General features: G+C 57.5%; 1 protein-coding gene across 1 annotated transcript in view; it reads right to left on the reverse strand.

Moving 5' to 3' along the window:
- The window catches only part of MYO18B (myosin XVIIIB), a 60,519-nt gene that overhangs the window by 18,903 nt on the left and 29,143 nt on the right, over positions 1 to 12,473 (reverse strand). The window contains exons 26-38 of the mRNA XM_015888744.2: positions 11,845 to 11,953; positions 10,558 to 10,682; positions 9,951 to 10,105; positions 9,500 to 9,623; positions 9,140 to 9,340; positions 8,890 to 9,000; positions 8,672 to 8,776; positions 8,143 to 8,298; positions 2,157 to 2,270; positions 1,942 to 2,058; positions 1,217 to 1,300; positions 817 to 954; positions 179 to 364 (exon numbers count right to left, since the gene is read on the reverse strand). Of these exons, the coding sequence (XP_015744230.2) occupies positions 179 to 364; positions 817 to 954; positions 1,217 to 1,300; positions 1,942 to 2,058; positions 2,157 to 2,270; positions 8,143 to 8,298; positions 8,672 to 8,776; positions 8,890 to 9,000; positions 9,140 to 9,340; positions 9,500 to 9,623; positions 9,951 to 10,105; positions 10,558 to 10,682; positions 11,845 to 11,953 (1,725 nt within the window). The remainder of the gene's footprint in view (positions 1 to 178; positions 365 to 816; positions 955 to 1,216; positions 1,301 to 1,941; positions 2,059 to 2,156; positions 2,271 to 8,142; positions 8,299 to 8,671; positions 8,777 to 8,889; positions 9,001 to 9,139; positions 9,341 to 9,499; positions 9,624 to 9,950; positions 10,106 to 10,557; positions 10,683 to 11,844; positions 11,954 to 12,473) is intronic.

Raw genomic sequence — 12,473 nt, forward strand, 5'->3', positions numbered from 1 at the left:
TTATCTATAAAACTAAAAGATTTCCACCTGCTTTGGTCTTAACAGTGTTTCATACCACCTTACCCAGCCACAAAAGGGATTTTCAAACCGGCTTTTTCTGCCCTTCGGGGTGCTTGAAAGACCGCACAAGCCGTGCGTTCGCGGGCCGGGGGCCAGCCCTCCCGAGCACGGCCCTTACCAGATCCACCCGCTTGCGACTGGCCTCCAGCTCCCTCTGCGCCAGCTCGCTCATGTCGGCCTTCATTTCCTCCAGCCGCAGCCGGTAGTAGTGGGCGTTCTCCCGCTCGCGCGCTTCACTCTCCTTCGCCCTCTCCAGCTCCTCTCCCACCTTGATCACGCTGTCTCGGAGACGGAGCACCAGCACCTGCAGGGAGGGAGAGGCCGGCCGGCCGCCCGCGTGGAGCTGAGCCACGCCTGTGCAGGAATGATGGCTCCCTCCGTCCCCTGCCCAAGGTGCCTTCCGGGTGCGCGCACTCGCACGCTCATCCTCGTAACATCCCACAGGGTGGGCAGGGCTGAGAAGATGCAGTGGGCTGAAGGCCCCCTGGCCACCCTGGCTGCGGGAGAGTTGCCGGAGCAAGGCTCAGGCTGCCTGTGCACAGAACGCATTTCCTCAGGGACAAAGCGTGCAATAAAAGCAGCGCCCGCTGCTCAAGGCCTCCGCCTGCTGCCCGCCCGGTTCTCACCGACAGGCGTATCTCCACTCACACGGAAAGAAGCGTGCGGTGCCGGCGATCCGGGGTGCTCACTCTGGCCGGGGATCCTGCCCTCCTCCCCCTCCCCAGGCTGCGGAGCCGACGACAGCCATCGCCATACCTCGAACCTCTTGATCTGAACGCTCTGGAACTCCATCTTGTTCTCCAGGTCGCAGATCAAGGCCTCCTGGCGGCTGACGATGGACCGTTCCACCATGGCTTGCTCCAAGTAGGACAACCGGGCCTGCGCTGCCTGCAGCTGTTTGTGGAGAAGAGGACGTTGACCCCCGCCCCGGCAGTTTGCTCAAGTCCCCCAAAACATGGGTGGTCCGGCTGGGGGGGCGGGATGGGGCCGTCTTGCATTGAACGTTAGAACAACCCGTAAAGCATAATGCAGGTGAGTGGGACGGGGCGCTCCTGCCTCTCCCCCACCTACACGTTCAGCTCCATCACGGGCAGGCCTGGCCATCGTATCCCCAGCCAGCTCCCCTCCTGCCCCACGCCAGCTTTCCCGCTCTTACTTTCTCCTGCAGGGCGTGCTTCTCCCTCTTCGCTTCCTCCTGATGCACCTGCAGTTCTCGGATTTGGGCAATGTCTGTCGCTGACTACAGAAATGAAGAAAACAGAAAGGCGTTGTCTCTAAGCCGTTGCAGGTGGAAGGCGGAGATGGGCGAAAAGATCACAGGTAGGAACCCTGAGGCAAGGAGGAGGTGCTGGTCGGCCTATGGCAAGGCGGGCAGTCTTTCTGAACATGTGTTTTGCGGGTACCCTCACAACGTGGCTGTCCCAGCGGGCATGGCCAGCCACCACATGCCTATTTACCAGAAAGTTGGCAGGCAACGTTGCTCTGCTCAATCCTCATTCCCACCAGGATGTTTCCTGTTAGCTTATCTGAGCAGGTGGGCGCTACTCGCTGGGTGATCCGGGCAGGGTTCTGGCTTTGGAGAATGAGGGTGGGGCCTTGGAAATGCATAAGTTTCCCGTAGTGTGGTTTGTTTAATTACAACAGCAATCTCAGAAAAGGAAAGGTGGTCAGCAGGAGGGGAGGCCAGCTCTTATAGGGCCCCCCAGCAGTGACCTTGCAGTCCTCCGCAAAGAGGACAGTGGAACGAACGGTGCAAGGCCACTCTCTGGCTAGCAGACCAGGCACACCCTCTCTGTACCCATCAGTGAGTGTGCCCAACCACCCCAGTAAGGCAAGGCCTGTTGCGGGTAGGGAGGGGGTCCTCCACCCCGCCTGCTTCACCTGTGCAATCAACGCCTTGTGCTTCGCCATCAGCTCGTTCAGATCTTCCTGGTCCTCCTCAATGCGCTTCAGCAGATCGGCTTTCTCATGCTGGAGCTGGTACAGCTGTTCGTCGACCTGCAGCAACACAGAACAGCGCCTATAATCTGGGCTTCGTGTTAGTGGCGGGGGGGTGGGGTGCATTTGGGCCGAGAGGCAATTCTCCAGTTCTGTACCAAGTTTTTGTTCCTGGTGGCGGTCTCCAGCTCCGAATGCAAATTCTCCACCTCGAGCGACAGCGTCTTCTGCAACTCCTGGGCTTCGGCACATCTGGCTGCGCTCTCTTCCCACTGCCAAGAGCAGAAAGGGTCAGCCCCTCCAGGCAGGGAGGAAAGGCACATTGGCTGACCTTGTTTGACCCTCTTCTTTTTAAGCAACCCCCTGGACACTCTGCTGCTGCTGCTGCTTTTCCCCTCACTTCCACATAGCTAAATCCAGCACTAGCCACCAGTGCAAGGGAACCTTGGGGGGGGGGCTTCCTCCTCCTCCTCCCCCTTCCTACCTGGGTGGGAGCACCTAGGAAGAGGAGAAATGGGGCCATGCTCCAGCAGCAACAGCGCAACTTCTTTCATAGCAGTTGAGCTGAAGAGCTGGGCTCATTAATTTGCCAATGAGGTGAATCCCCCCCAATTTGCAGAGATTAAAGCAATTCACAAGACAGAGTTTATAAACGATTGTTTCTTGAACGGCGTCGACTGCAACCGCTGGGTACAAGCCCAGGATGGCCATCTGCAAGGGCAAGGGCAAGGGCCCTTCTGCCCTCGAACAACCCCCTTGCCACATCTGCAGAGGTCTGGCTGGGCAGCCCGAAGTCCCCTCCTCCTCGCCCGGTTCCTCCTCCTCCTCCTATTCCCACATGGGGCTTCCCAGCACTTCGTCTTCCCCAACATGCCCGTTCAGCTGAGCCCGTGTTGTTTCGTGTTCGTTCATTGCAGCTCACGTACAGCCCCAGCCCAGCTCTCTGAGGCAGCTCGGACTCAGCAGCTACGGTTGGCCTCCTGAAGGTCATCAGATCCTGCACCTCCATGGCTTCCTTGGCCCCTGGGAGGGGGCAATGCCTGACCCACCTAGTCTGGACCTTATACTGGAGACCCTAAGGGTGGGCTGCTGGGTAGATCCCCTTGGGGCTTTATCTGAAAGCCCCCCAATCAGTCTTTGGCCTGGCCCCCTGGGCATGTTTGTCTCCCTTCACACCACAGAGCTCAGCCAGAAAACGCTCTGTGGAAAAGCACTGCTGGAGCGCCTCAACTGCGGACGAAGCCAGCCAGGGCTGTGCTCAAACGGGCCTTGAGACTGATCGTTCCCAGGTTAAGGGGCAGAAGCCGGACCCCCTCCGGGCCCCTCCAGTCGCACCGAAACACAGGACCTTCCAGACGGAGCCATCCTGCTCGCACACGGCCTTTGCCTGCCGGTGTCGGCTTCGCTGATGGAAAAAGCCAGGTCCACAGGGGAGGGTCTGGAAGCTTCAGCGCACCCCAAGGAGTTGCCCTTCTTTTTCTGTGCCCTGAAACCAGCTTTGGCTTTTTATGCAGAACGCTTTGGAGACGATAATTAAAGTCTCCCACCCGGGGATGGGGGGGAAGCTTTAGGCGATATTAAATAACAGGGATTGAAACAGCAGCAGACAATTCTGCAAAGGAGGAACTTGGCCCTGAGCAGCAAGCAAAGAGCTCCCTGCTGCGCGACCCACTTCTTGGGTCAGAGGGTTCTGCAAGGAACTTGCAAGTCCACCCCTCCCTTCTGAAGACACAGGCATTTTGCAAGCCTGAAGGGAGCCCCAGGCGAACTCGGTTGTGCTGCCTTGCAGTTCAGCTGCACGGCAGTCAAACGGCCAGGACCTTTCTCTGCAGGCTCCCTCAGAGAAAATGAGGCAGAGCCGATCCCAGACAGGGCGCAAAGAGGGCTCTGTGCAGCCCACAGCTGACCAAGAGGGTGGCGACAGGCGCTAAATGCAGAAGAAGCCCCCTAAGCCTTATTTGCCAAGCCAGCTGTCCTATCCGTCCGTCTCCCCCCATTTCGGAAGTTGAGGGCAGCCTGGAGAAACGTCTGCAGCCCTCCCAGAGTCTTTCCCAAAGGAAGCTGCCACTGGAATGAAAACAGTGGCCCTTTCTACGTTCGGGTGAGCCATGCTCAACAGCCGTACCGCCAGCCCGTTTGAAGCAGCCTCTTCCAGTCACCCGCCACTATCCAGAATGCACCGTTACCCTTTAATTCAAGGACAGGCTTCGTTTGATGGCCACGACAATATCCTCCCAGCCCTCTGTGTCTTGCTTAAAGATCTTGGTCTGCCACATCCCGTTTCCAGCCTTATTTGTCCAAATTTGTGAGGGTAAACAGATTTGGAACAATCCAGAGCGCTCTCCTTCTGTACTTGTAATTCAGATTATAATCCCCAGACCTGTTAACGTCCGTCCGCTTCTGACTGCCTCTCCTGAAAGGGTTAGTTCCCCTCCCACCCTTTGATTTGTCATACTTCTGTTTCCTCCTTTCCTCCTTTTTTTTTCTTTAAATCTGCATAACAAATTTTTCCCACTTGGGAGCAAACAAACTGAAATTCCCATCAAAAAAGATACATAATGTATGAACAGATCAAATGCGTTAAGTTGGCAGTGTTCTGCCATCTGTTCCATGCCTCTTTTAAATGCTTACCAGGCTCCCTTCTAAAAAGGCTCCATTTCTGGTGAATGTAAGGAATGTGCCTTTGGGGCTGGTTTTTAATCCTCCCCATGGGGAATTTCCTCCAGTTTCTCACCCTCCAGCCACCCCACTCCTTAAATCCTCCTGGGGATGGTGGAAGCGAGAAGAGAATTCCACAGAGAAGCCCCTGGAATCCATTCCACTCTTACACCAAGAACCACGCGAGCCTCCCAAGGGGCTGCTTGCGCCTCCATCCTTCCAGCATCACCTTCCTTCTCCATGGCTCGCTGGCCAGGTTCTGCCCAGATCCCCAAAGGAACGCCTGCCAATTCCAGGGAGGGGCAGCGCCCGTTGCTCCCAACTGCCCATTCCTGGCCTGCTCCTCCCTGACGGTCCCCCTTCCTCTGAGTTTCTTCTTGCTGGTTTCTGGCAAGAATGGCCCTCCTTTGGCCTGAGCCCCCCCACCCCACCTGGGGAGACATTGCCTTTGAAAGCCAGGAGCTGGTGCGCCCCCACGCATGCCCTCCTGTCGATTGGCAGGGTCGCCTCTACAGCCTGGATTCAGAGGTAGCCGAAGACACCCACCTTCCGAGAGCCCCTGTGCCCCTGGGGAGGAGGCCGGCCATCGAGCGCAGCGCCTTCTTGGCCATTCCTGGTTTATCCCCCTGCACTGCTGCTACGGGGCCTGATGTGCCATTATCAGCACCTGGAGATCGAAGGGGGCAATCGAAGGCTGAAACCGTGGCACATTTCCATTGGGGACGCATAATCACTGATTTATACCCGTTTCCAGAGGCCGCCGAAGAAGCTGCAGGGGGCTCTGTGCCCTTAAAGATGCCCAGAAAGACGTAGTCTTGGAGGCGTTCAGGTTCCTGGGGCCCAAGGGGACCGGGGAAGGCCCTGCCCCATGCATGCGTGCACTGGGGCACTCACACGCAAGGAGCTGCCCCCCACCCCAGAGCAGACTTGGCCACTGGCAGACACACATCGCCTCACGCCTTCTGCACCCCAGTTTCTTTTCCAGCTCAGGTTGGTTCTCCCCAAGCCCACCGCTCGCCACAACAGGTTTGTGAAGCTGGCTGCCAATTCTTCTAAGAAAACCAGCCAGGTGTTTGTTTCACCGCGGTCTGTGTCAAACCACAACAAACTGCCTAATTAAACCCAACCTGCGAGCCAGTGAACATCACCTGCTTTCAATACCCCAAAAAGGACCCAGGAGACAGGCTGGGATTCACTTCAAATGTGTCGTAACACCTGCAAAGGCAGAACCGAGATCTCCCTCTCGGCTTGCTTAAAAATGGAGCGAAAAAGGGACGACCCGGAACATCAGCAAGGTGAGACCGTAACAGCAAGACCTCCCCTGGCAGGCATTCCCTCTCTCTCTCTCTCTCTCTCTCTCTCACACTCCCGCTTTTGAATCCGTTAGGATTCGTTGCTGCAGTTGCCGAACAAGGCATGCAATCTGTCAGGAAGCACTGAGCGATACATGCATCGACATAAGAAATAAATGGACCCTCCACACCCAGAAGCAGTGTACCTCTAGTCCCCATGTGGACAAAGGAGGACGGGCTATCTCTGCCACACCCACCAGCGGGAATCTAAAGGGACCTGTCAGAAGGAGAGCGCATGGGACTCCATCCGACATAGGACTCCCGTGTTCTTCAGGACTTTGCAAGCCCGAGGCCTGGGTGACGGCCTCCAGCCAGGATAAGACCCAGGAGACAAACTCACAGCAAGAGCAGTCTATTGCCAGCTGCCCTGCTGGCCCTCCCGTATTTAGCTGTGCCAACTGCGTGGCAGTGACACCCACGGAGAAGAAACACGCCATAGCACAAGGTAGCCCTGAGAGCGTTCGGAAGAAGAGCGGGACACGAGCAGCCGAGAGCACTAAGTTCAGGGCCCTCCGGAAAGGGAGCCAAGTGCGCAACGCTGAAAACCCAGCCAGCCGTCCGTGAGACTCGGACCAGATTGGCTGCCCACCTTGGACTGCAAAGGAGGAGAAATATATTTCAGATTGCTCCCCCCCAGACACGGATCAGAAACCAAACTGAGGGAAGAGCCTCAGGCAGAGGAAAAGGTAACACGTATTCCAACAGCTCTCTCCGCCCCCCTGCTTTTCTGCGCAGAAACCGGAGTGCTCCCCCATGCAAAGTGCAGCATCTCTTTAGTTCCTGAAGGGCAGGAGGGCCACAGCCCTGACAGGGATTTGCAATTCCCCTCCCGCTTCTGTTAGACCAGGTAGAAACATCTGCAGTTCACAGATGCTGTTTACACAGAATTATTATCCCAATTATAAACGTCTGCGCTAGCTGTAATTGCTCGCATCTCCAGAATGGTGTGTTTTCGATGGAAAAAGCAAGGGGGTTTATTTATTGAATGGCTCCGGAATGCTTGTGCAGCTAAATTAGAATTACTCTTCCTGGCCCCCCCTCCAGTCACGCCGCCCTCTCTTTCGGGGATCAGACGCACCTTCCTTCCAAGACTGATCTGGGGCAGCTGCGGACTGCCCTTCTTTCACCTTCTCTCCCCACCCCCCCACTCCGCTCCACTCTGCTGCAGCTGCGTCCAAACCGGGCACAGGTTTATGGCGTGTCCAGGTGAGACGCCCTCCGTCCCAAAGACAGCCACATTTGCTCCAGTGCTGGGGAAGAATTTCCAAGACTGCGAAGAGTTCCAACAAAACCATCACCCACCCAGCTGATGGGCCCCCAAGGCAGTTTGGAGGTGCCTTTCCTTAGCCAAATTCTCCCCCCAGCCTCAGCTTTCCACAGCCCGCCCAGAGGGCTGCAACGCACCCAGCCCCTCCAGAAATGCCATTTTTTCCCAAGAACAGATGCTGAAAGCAAAGCTTGGTAATTACAACCAGCTAGACAGACATCAGTGAACACAACCTATTTAACTAATTGCCTTAATTAAATTCTAAACACTTCCTGAGAAAGATTCCTCTCTACACCAAAGACACTTTAAAAGGCGAGTGAGGGAATGAACAGTAACAGGTTCAGAAGCTCAGTTCCCATTTTCAGCAAAGAACTTCTGACCCAAACCTCCCCTTCATTTGCCACGCTATAAGGAAGAATATCTCTGCACAGGGTGCAGCCTGTAATTCAAGTTTAGGATCGATTCATGAGCTTGACGTGGAGCACATCAGGGCAGACCCAGGACAAAGCTTCCAACAATGGGGGATTAATGTTGGGAACTCGTGGCTGCCGGGCGTGGGCATGGCCGTGGAGCTACAGGGCTCTAAAGGTGGTGAGGCAATTCCGAGGAGGAAGAGGAGGACGACGCATCCATGGCTGGGCACCATTTTAGATCCCCTGCCACCAGTTCCAGGAGGGAACTGCCTAGGGCCACCTAACCCCTGATTCTGGTGAGCTCCCTGCTCAGTTTCACCCCACATCGAACAATGGGGAGACATGCCTCCGTGTTGAGGGAGAGTCCAATGGGCCCCACGTGAAGGCCAAGAGATGCCCAGCTGCCTCTCGCAGAGGCCCTCGGGCTACCTTCCCCGGAAGCCCCACTCCTCACCTGGCTGCGAAGCTTGGCCCACTCCTCCGGACTTCCGGACAGACACGGATCTGCCCCAGAGCTCTCCAGCAGCAGCTGGACATCCGCCAGCAAGGCATGTGTCCTTTTCAGGTCACGCCGGAGTCGCTTCTCCACGTCAAAGTCCCGGTGGCCGATCTGAAGGAAGCGGGGAGTTCAGGGGCCTTGCATTCGGGCCTTCATGCGGCGTTCCCAAATGCAAAGAACGGGTGCCTCCCCTTTCTTAAGCAAAGGCCTCAACCACCCTATCCAGGAGAAAACTGAGCCCATCAAGAGCAACACTGAGGTTAATTCTCTTTTAGGTAAGGGAGGGTCTTCAGCAACATGGCAAAAAGGGGACTCCAGAGGCCATCCATACCAGCAGTTGTTCCGTGCCTTTTTGCAGTTTGCCTGCAGGGTTTGGAGCCTCTGGGGCGCCCCCTGGTTGCCTCTGCCCTAGGTTTGCCATGAGCAGGAAAGGCCCAGAGCTGGGCGGGCCCTCCTGCATGCCGGGTGGCTGTTCTTCCCTCACCTGCTCGCAGAGCGTTGCAACGAGGCCCTCCAAGTCCCGCTTCTCGCGCAGGATTGCCTGCTTCTCTTCACACTCCTGTTCGCATTGCATCTCCAGCTGGCGAAGCTGCGGCCGAGCAAAGGGGAGAAATGAGGGGGCCTCGTGGGCTGGGAGGGGGCTCCCGGACGGGCAGACACACCTCCCCCCACCCTGCCACCCCCCATTCAGGCGGGCCATACCCTCTTCTGGCAGGACTTGCGGGTGTCCTCCAGCTCTTCCTCCTTGTCTTCCAGCTCCTTCTGGTGAATCTGCTTCACCCTCTCCATTTCCAGTTCGAGTCTCAGGTGAAGCTGGAGGGGAAAAAGCAGGACGAGCAGGAAGCACGTTTGGCAGTGGGCCTCCCCCTCCCCCAGGGGTCCCCCCGGTTGGCTACGTGGGGTTAACCCCACGTCCCCAGCTGCCATGCCAGACAGGCAGCCAAAGCCTCACCTGCTCCAGCTGCTCGACAGTGCTCGCCTGGTGGCTCAGCTCCTGTTGCTGCTCCGTGGTTCTGGATTCGAGATCCCAGAGCTTCTTCTGCAGAGCAGCCGTGGCGCCGGCGTCCAGGCTGGCAGAGGAGCTGAGCTCCTCCACTTGGGAGCTCAGAATCGCGACCTGTCGGCTGAGGCCGTCGCTTTCCGACTCTTTTTGCTACAGGGAGCCGGGAGAGAGCAGGAAAGTGGGCACGCCCCCGTCCGCCCTTCTGGAGAAGCGCCCTCGGAAAGCCAGCCTCTCGAGCCCCGCTTCCGAATCCCAGGCAGAGGCGCCATGGGTGCGGCCCCTCCTCCACCGCGCCCACCCGGGCCTTACCTCGAGGCTCTGCTGCAGCCTCCCCAGCCGGAACTGGAGGCCGGTGTTCTCCTGCGCCACTTTCTCACGAAGGCTCTTCTCAAAGGCCGACTCCCCCAGGGCCTGAGCCAACTGCATGTCGAACCTGCCGAGGAAACGCGGCCTTACGGTGGATCTGCGCTGGCAGGCGCCGGCACCCGGAGCTGGTGGGCTGAGGGTGACCCCCAGCCCTGGATCCCCAAACTGGCTGCTCTACCGACAAGAGAGGAACCGAGGGCTAAAACAGCACACGGGAAACCGAGCATCGCCCTCGGTTACTAGTGCCACCGACTCCAGGTATTCAAAACTCGCGGGCTGAATACCTGGGAACTCCTGCGCCCCTCAGGGTTTTTTTCCTTTTGTTCCGGCAAACTGAACACGGACTTCAGGTCCTGGGGGCCCATCCCGTCCTTCCCCCACGCCAAAGTCTTACTTCTTCTGCTTCTTCTCCAGCTCGTGGCTGCGACTTTGCTGGTTCTCCGTCAGCACCCGCGCGTCTTCCAAGTCACAGGCCAGCTGCTTGCACTTCCGTTTCAGTTGCTGGGCAGTCCGCCTGGCACCCTCGTAGAGCTGCTGGACCTGGCTGAGCTGCAGAGCAGGAATGCCCCCCTGAAGAGAGGAGTCGGACAGGAGAGCCCACATCGTGCGGGCCGTGCGCCCTCCCACCGCCACCACCGCCGAAGGACTGCTTTGAAACCCTCTGAAGGTGCCCTGTGCCCAAGCCAGCTTTGTTGGATGTAACATCTCTGGCACGGAGGATGAGCTGGGGCACTGCGGCGTGCACCCAGGAAGCCCAAAGGGACTTCGCGCCGGGCTAGCACTTTCGGTGGTCAAGCAGACTCTGGCTTAGCACAAGGCACATGCAGAGATGCCGAAAGGCGAAAGGGCGGCAGCCGGGCAGCGGGGGGGAGGCCCAGGGAGGGCTCCAAGGGGAATGCGTCCTGCGCACTGGGGAAGCTTCAACTCGGCCACGCCCAGCCAGCACTCCTCGGGCATTCACATGTGCACGAATGCACACGCACACCCTCTCCGTGGCCTGCCTTTTGCTCCAGGTCCGCTTTGGACTGCTGCTCCCGCTCCAGCCTTTCTTCCAGCTGCGTGATCCTTTTCCGCAGAAACGCAATCTCGGTCTCCGCGCAGTCCAGGCGCGTCTGCCACTCGTCCCCTGTCGGCGCAAGGTGATCAGTGTCCGCGTGCCCTGCCTGTCAGGCCCAACTTCAGGGCCGGCTGCTCGCGCACATGCAGCTGGGGCACATTGCAGGCGATGGTTTCAGGGCCCTGAGCTGCCCTCCTGGGCAATTAGAGGTGCCGAAAACGTTCCCCTAGAGCTGCGGTTCTCAGGCATTTCGTTCTCAGGACCCCTTTGCATTCTTAAAAGTGATCGAGGACCCCAAAGAGTTTTGGTTTATGGGGGTTATATCTATAGAGCTTTACTGCATTAGAAATCAAAACTAAGAAATTATTGGACTTCATGGAGCCCCAGGGTCCCCAGACCGCACGTTGAGAACCGCTGCCCTAGCAGCCAGCAGCGCTCAAGCCTCTGAGGCCGGACCGGGGACCCACTGCTTTCAACAGCTGGCCCGGGAGCAGCACAGTCGAAAGGGCTCGCTTGGTTCCCCACCAAAAGAGCTCCTCTTACTGAAAGCGGTTAGGAGAAGGCTGCTCCCTGAGGACCAGCCCAGGAACCCTGAGTCCGGAGCCGAAAAGAAACCCTGCACCCCGCGTCTGGGCTGCACGGAGCTTCTCCAGACTGAGCTATTGGGGTGTTGACCCCGGGCTGGATTTCCCCACCAGCGAGGACCCTTAGTGAATGCACAGAGGCATGTCCGATGTGTCTCAGCGCCTTTCACGCCACGTTGGCAATAACCTTGGATGTGACGCTCAGCCCGACTCACAAGATTTCCTAAGACATCCTGACGTATCTGGAGCAGAAATTCTCCGGGGCGGCCAGAGGTGCTGCGTGGCTTTACTCAAACTGACACACCCCGATTATCCCCCCGCTTGTCCCGGGGCTTCCCCCGAGTCAAAGTGACAGGGAGAGACAGGTGTCACTTGGGAGAACTGTCAGATGCCCCGGTCTGGCATAGCAGTGGGTTAGGGGGGGTGCCGTTGCTCCAGTAAAGCTACAAATTAAGATCTGAGGCAAGGAGCAAGTTCAGGAATGTCCTTGGATCGTTGCCCCACCATATTCAGAGGCCAAAGCCAGTTGGGTGTCAGAGGGAAGCTTTGGTTGGAGGGAGGGAGGGAGGAAAGAGCATCAATCGACAGCAGCTGATTCCACCCCAGATCCTGCTGACATGCTTTGGGGGCTGGGGGGTGCCTCCCACCTTTCCCAGAGCTGTTGGCACCAGTTTCACGGAGCTGAAGCTGCTGTTGCGTTTCCTCCAACTGCTTTTCGGCTGTCTCCAGCTGCTTCTGAAGTTGGTGCTGCTTGCTCTGAAAGAAAAGAAGTGCTTAGGAGTCTGCCTGTTGTTAAATATGAAGTTCCCAGGGATGATGGGAATTCCCAGGGAAACACGGAGCTCCAGTTCCCCTCAATCTACTGAAAGATCATTTGCTTTCCAGAGCTATTTCAAAGGAGAAGAGCATTTCAGAGATCTTCTGGAGGAAGCGCGGCATTTGGTCTGTCTGTTGAGCGGGGATTGACCAAAAGTCTATGGGTCTCTCTGTCCACACCCTTTCCTTGTCAATCATATCTCAGTGGGCCCCGGGGCCTTCATTCTCCTGTGGGGCTTTTTTAGAAGCAGCACTGAGAGTCCAGGGGAGACCTGCTCTTGGAAAAACGCTGGCGTATTTCTCCTCCCCCAGAGAAATTTGGAGAAATTGTCCTCCAAGTGGGGTGCAGCATTCCCAAAGGCCAGCCGAGATCAACTCCACTATGAAACGATCAAGGGAAAGACTGACCGTCACCAGCTGCAAAACGGAACCGCCTTCATAATTGCTCGGGGCTCAGCTG

The sequence above is a fragment of the Python bivittatus genome, unplaced genomic scaffold (genome assembly GCF_059951505.1).
Source record: "Python bivittatus isolate LINGU-HERP-01145 unplaced genomic scaffold, Pbiv_v1 ctg000100_np1212, whole genome shotgun sequence".
In the NCBI taxonomy this organism is placed as follows: domain Eukaryota; kingdom Metazoa; phylum Chordata; class Lepidosauria; order Squamata; family Pythonidae; genus Python; species Python bivittatus.